Below are 5,341 nucleotides of genomic sequence, written 5' to 3' on the forward strand. Positions count from 1 at the left end.
CTGAGGCTGCACCTTTTAATACGGTGCGCCCTTTGGTCGCGAACATACGGTATATAGAACATAGGGCACGTTTGTGCGTGATATCACTCCGCGTCTGCGGAACCACCACAACCTCCTATCTTTAGTATTGCTGCGCCAACTGGTGGTCTTTTGGGTTGAGGATAACGGTGATCTATATGTAGCTATATGTAGCTATAGCGTCATTGGCCTCCACTCCAGCCGCTCCTGGTAGTTCCTCAAAAACACTGAGTTTCTAGTGGATGCACAATCTGTGGAAGCCAACATAGAAACTTCTGAAGAGCCAAAGTTCTTGCAACAAAAATATAGTCCCCAATTAGCTTGTTTTGTTATCACACGACCCCGTCCCCATTATCTTAAGAGAATATAAAAGAATGAGTGGAGACAGAAGAGAAAATGAGACGTTTTTGGCGCGTGTCGCTCTTGATTTTGTGTTTATTTTTGCAGTAAACTTAAAGGAGGCCTTTTCACTTTATGTTTGATTCCATTTAAGCTGATATTCCATTCTTGACATCTTTACATTTACACTATTCATGGGAGATTTATTTGGTCATTTTGCTTCTTTTTATTTCCTATTTCCCACATTTATTCATAGTTTTTATTAGATTGCAATAAATCCTATAACATTGAACAGACTGACTAAAGTCAAATGACCTGCGGTTCCCACCGATAGCCGTCATTCTGATGGGTTTTTGCTGGCTGCAGCTGAAATATTCCAATGCTCCATGTCAAAGAGACAGTAAATACTAAACCCTAAAGATTCTGAAGGCATGATGTAAAATAGTAACGTATAATACAGACATTTGAAGAGACAATTAAGAGAATGTTTCCATGCTTCTAAGAGTGGCCGAGGAGCCATTTAGAACTTTATAAAGATGCATTGTGTGATACCAGGAACTAATTTATCTTCAAGGCAAAGCTGCTTCTGCTTCGTCGACCATCGACTGATCTCCTGAAAGTCCACCAGCGCTTTCTAAAAACTGAATTTTCCATCTATGGAGGGAGTAGACGGCAGATGTTTCCACAGATGCTCTTCACCAGTCGTCAGTGAGTGATGCAGCAGATGAGCGGGAGTTGACTGGCTTCTACCAGAAATGTCTCAATGTCTCCAGCCCATAGTGTGGATTCTCTACGAGATCAGACAGCAGCTTCACTCCTGAATCCTGCAGCTGGTTCCAACTCAGGTCCAGTTCTCTGAGATGGGAGGGATTGGACCTCAGCGCTGAGGCCAGAGAGCCACAGCTGAGCTCTGATAACCTGCAGTAGTCTAATCTGAAAAATGCAGGATGAGGTTATACGGTGCAGGTCTGCATGTTATCTGCGTCAGTACTAAACCTACGTTAGTTCTTAGTTGGGTCAGACCTGAGTTCACGATATTCAAGGAATTTTTTTAATGTGGTGCATCACAGCAGTGTTGAGAACAGCCTCACTTCACCATCTTAGCAGCTGGTATATAGGTAGAAAAATGAAGACTGACCTGAGCCTCTCCAGTTTACAGTTTGGACTCTCCAGTCCAGAACAGAGCCGCTTCACTCCTGAATCCTGCAACGTGTTGTAGCTCAGATCCAGAACCCTCAGATGGGAGTGGTTGGACTTCAGAGCTGAGGCCACAGAATCACAGCTGGTCTCTGATAAACTGCAGCGACTTAGACTAAAATACAATTATTTTGAGAGAAGACAAATAAAAATCAACATGTACCAGAGCAAAACACAGCTTACAAGCAACAAACTCTGGTCCTGCACCGGCTTATCTGCCGTATGTTCCTATTTTGGGTTCTTTCAGGGCGGTTGGACAAGATCTACACCGTATGTAAAGTGTGTGTAGGTCAAAATACCTTCCAAGTTTGTGAGACCACATTTCTCATAGCACTCAACTCTTGTCAGGAGTTGGGACAAAGCGACCCACTCCTGACAGCTTGTGGGCGATGCTGCAGCGACCCTGCAATCCCTACACTCTCTGGTGAAACCAAATCAAAGGTTTTAGACACTGCTGGATGCTGGAAGGGTGGCTATAGTCTGGACGCATCGTTCCCCTGACTGCACATTTCTCCAACAATGATGGGCAGCTGGTGTCACTTGTTCTCCAGATGAGAGAAGGAAAGAGAGCCCCCCCACAGTTGTGTTAATTGCCCCACTGCAAGCTCAATGCTGCCAGAAAACATTGCAGGAGCATCAATTCCCCTCAGGGCATCAACAAGGACCTCAGGAAAAGGTGCAGCTGCCACCTACTAGAGACAAGCACACTGAGCTGAGATTCAAAGCCCTCTCCTCCCAAGAGAAGAGCTTGTTTGTTGGAGGCTCTTCTGGGCGATACCTGGTGCCACAGCTCCAGCTCAGCCCGTCTCTGGAGCTGAGGTGGAGCTTAGCAAGTTTCATGGTTCTCCACCACTTCCTCTCGCTGAGGACCTTCTCAGCTGGTGGTTTCTGCTCCACCTTCCAAGTTGAGCAGGTGATACTTCTGCATTCCTGCCACCAGTGTCTCTGCAGAAAGAGTCTTCTCTACTGTTTTATATTAGATTGTATAAAATTAGGATTTTTGGCTGATGTCTGAGATGTTGTTGACTAAGAGCAGGTTTTTCTTTAATAACAGAGAGATTCGATGAGAAGAGCAAATGTATTATTTTATGAGCTCCTTCCACTACTATTATAGACACATACTTCCATATTGTCTTAGATTGCAAGCTGCATTTATTGCATCATTCATAGAAAGTCATATTTGTGAGGAGAAAAACTCAAATAAGGTCATTTTCTTTAATGACCATTACAACAGAAGGAGGCGATGAACAAACAGATTTATCTAAAAATGTGTGAAAACTTATGGATGGAAACCTTTTTAAAATGGTTGCATTGTGTAGAATCGGTGTAGAATCAACTTGTTGACTTCTGATTTGGACTCCAATGGAAGTGAGGTGCAACAATTGTGGATGCTGAAAGCTTCAGATCTTCATGAAGTTTCTGTGGTTGGACTGACTGCTGCCCCTTTAAGAGGGAGGCAGGTTTGGGCTTCTGGCTGGAATGAAGCCACCTCAGATGAGAATGACTGCAGGCTTTCGGTACCAAGGTTCAACAGGGTGCTCACTTCACACTTGGGCTTTGCTCTTTTTTGGGATGGCTTTTCTCAGGAGAGAAGGGGCATGGCACACTGCAGCAGCTTTCTTTTTGGGGTTTCTAGTTTTCCTTCTGATCTTTAAAAGACAGGAAGAACCATTTTTGATGTGTCTGAATGTTTGGCCGGTTTTGTGGCCAGCCTAAAATAAAACAAGACAAATCTACAACTGATACTTCCTTTCTAGTCATTGATGACCATCCTCACATGGGGCAGATTTCCACAACCAATTTAATACTGCAAATCTGTCCTGTGTGGTCTTTTTTCTGAGAACTGTAACACTACGTTTATAACAAAGATCAAACATGTAAACAGTTATTGTCTAACTAGTTACACCTGGGAAAGTACTGGATCATCTCTGACTGACCTGAGAGTCTCCAGCTCACAGAGAGGATCCTGGAGAAAACCACAGAGCAGCTTCACTCCTGGATCCTTCAGTTGGTTCCCACTCAGCTCCAGAACCTTCAGATGGGAGGGATTGGACCTCAGCGCCGAGGCCAGAGAGTCACAGCTGATCTCTGATAACCAGCAGAACCACAGCCTGGAAAAGGAATAATGGGGCAAATAAAAACACATTTCTAAATCTGAAAATGAAGAGAAAAGCAGAAAATGTAAAGAAATTTAGAAAAACCAACAGAGGCCTCCTGACCTGAGCGTCTCCAGTCTGCAGTTTGGATGCATCATTGCAGAAGACAGTAACTTTACTGCATCTGTCAGGTTTTGGTTGTTGCTTAAGCTCAGCTCCCGTAGATGAGAAGGGTTTGAAGTCATTGCTGAGGCCACAACTTCCCAATGACTCGTTGAAAGAAAACTACCAGACAGTCTGTTGTGCATGAAACAAAAATAGTGAGTCAAACTTTGGGATTTCTCATCAACTTATCTGAGAATCTACCTCAACACAAATGTAGCTCATTTCCTGGAAAAGCTAAATTCAACACCGTAGAGCAACAGTTTGAACGACCATCAGATCTGAAATGCAACTGAATTATTCTCAACATTTGTCTTATTTTAGAACAGCTCATAATTACTCAATATTTAAAATGATTGTAGCAAATGGTTTAAAGAAACGTGCATCTTTTTATCTGTCTATCGGCTCTTTGGATATTTTGCATTTCATCCAATTTGTACGATGGTGCGTCAAGTCTTAATTCAGCGATCCGATCGATGACATCAGAGTCTCTGGTTGCATCGATTGCCCTCAGCTTCTGTTATATCTGCCTGTTTCCCTTCAAATCATTTTCACTGCACCTTTTGTTGCTAGTGATGAAGTTGCCACCTAACGGGTGTGGAAAGGCTCAAACAACTTTGTGGGTCACATAAAGGCTCCAAACGGAACCGCCACAAAGACCTAAAACACCCATTTAAACCAACGAGGCCGGCTGTTTTTACGTTGAACAAATGAAGCAAAATAGTCACGTGTCATTAGTTAAAATGTGTTTTTCTGTCGTTTGAATACGATGTATACAAACAAACAAAAGTGATTTAATGACATGACAGTAATTTCATGATAGTCAGTTAACTTGTGGCTCTTATTATTCCTGCCTTATGTTGGTTTGTCTGGATTGACCTTTGAACTTATATCCAGCCAGTGTTGAACATTCTGGATGAATTGTTGTTGTTTTAATTTATGGACGCTGCAATGGAGATAAAGAATTGAAGGAATGACCACTGGAGGGGGTATTGCTACCTGACATGATCCACTCGCTTGATTTAAACGCCGATGTCCGGCCCCAAAAATCTTTACTTACACGGCCTTCCTGCAGTTCCTCACAGCTGGAATCAGGCGACGTCGTCCCTCCACTGAGGTGTGTACTGCAGCAGGTTCAGCTCATCCAGGACCTCCTCTGACATCTGCAGCAGGTAGGCCAGAGCTGAACAGTGGATCACTGACAGTCTCCTCTCTGGTATCTCCCCTGACTTCAGGAACGCTTGGATCTCCTGATGGACTGACTGATCCTTCATCTCCATCAGACAGTGGAAGATGTTGATGCTTCTGTCTGGGGAGATTTCATCACTGTTCAGCTCCTTCAGGTTGTTGAGGACCTTCTGGATGGTTTCTGGGTGGCTGTTCCTCTGATCCAACAGTCCACCCAGATCCTCTGATTGGACTCCAGAGAGAGACCATGAAGGAAGCGAACAAACAAGTCCAGGTGGCCATTTTCACTTCAAGAGATTTCATTAGTGCTCTCCTGAGGAAGTCATCAAGAGATGTGGCTG

General features: G+C 43.8%; 1 protein-coding gene across 1 annotated transcript; it reads right to left on the minus strand.

Moving 5' to 3' along the window:
• Positions 1-422: 422 nt before the first annotated feature.
• LOC130521158 (NACHT, LRR and PYD domains-containing protein 12-like) lies at positions 423-4,926 on the minus strand. The gene is made up of 5 exons (XM_057024793.1): positions 4,873-4,926; positions 3,774-3,947; positions 3,492-3,665; positions 1,496-1,669; positions 423-1,290 (listed from the first exon to the last, which is right to left on the minus strand). The coding sequence occupies exons 2-5, from the start codon at positions 3,893-3,895 to the stop codon at positions 1,104-1,106; spliced, it is 657 nt and encodes a 218-aa protein (XP_056880773.1). The 5' UTR covers positions 3,896-3,947; positions 4,873-4,926; the 3' UTR covers positions 423-1,103.
• Positions 4,927-5,341: the final 415 nt, after the last annotated feature.

Source organism: Takifugu flavidus, unplaced genomic scaffold (assembly GCF_003711565.1).
Source record: "Takifugu flavidus isolate HTHZ2018 unplaced genomic scaffold, ASM371156v2 ctg743, whole genome shotgun sequence".
Lineage (NCBI taxonomy): Eukaryota > Metazoa > Chordata > Actinopteri > Tetraodontiformes > Tetraodontidae > Takifugu > Takifugu flavidus.

What these genes read in the sequence shown, in the direction of transcription:
- LOC130521158 (XM_057024793.1), bottom strand. Translation starts at nt 3,895, where the DNA reads ATGACTTCAAACCCTTCTCATCTACGGGAGCTGAGCTTAAGCAACAAC. An exon ending in TGCAGACTGGAGACGCTCAG is followed by an intron (nt 3,666 to 3,773) that starts GTCAGGAGGCCT and finishes TTCCTTTTCCAG; the next exon opens with GCTGTGGTTCTGCTGGTTAT. An exon ending in TGTGAGCTGGAGACTCTCAG is followed by an intron (nt 1,670 to 3,491) that starts GTCAGTCAGAGA and finishes ATTGTATTTTAG; the next exon opens with TCTAAGTCGCTGCAGTTTAT.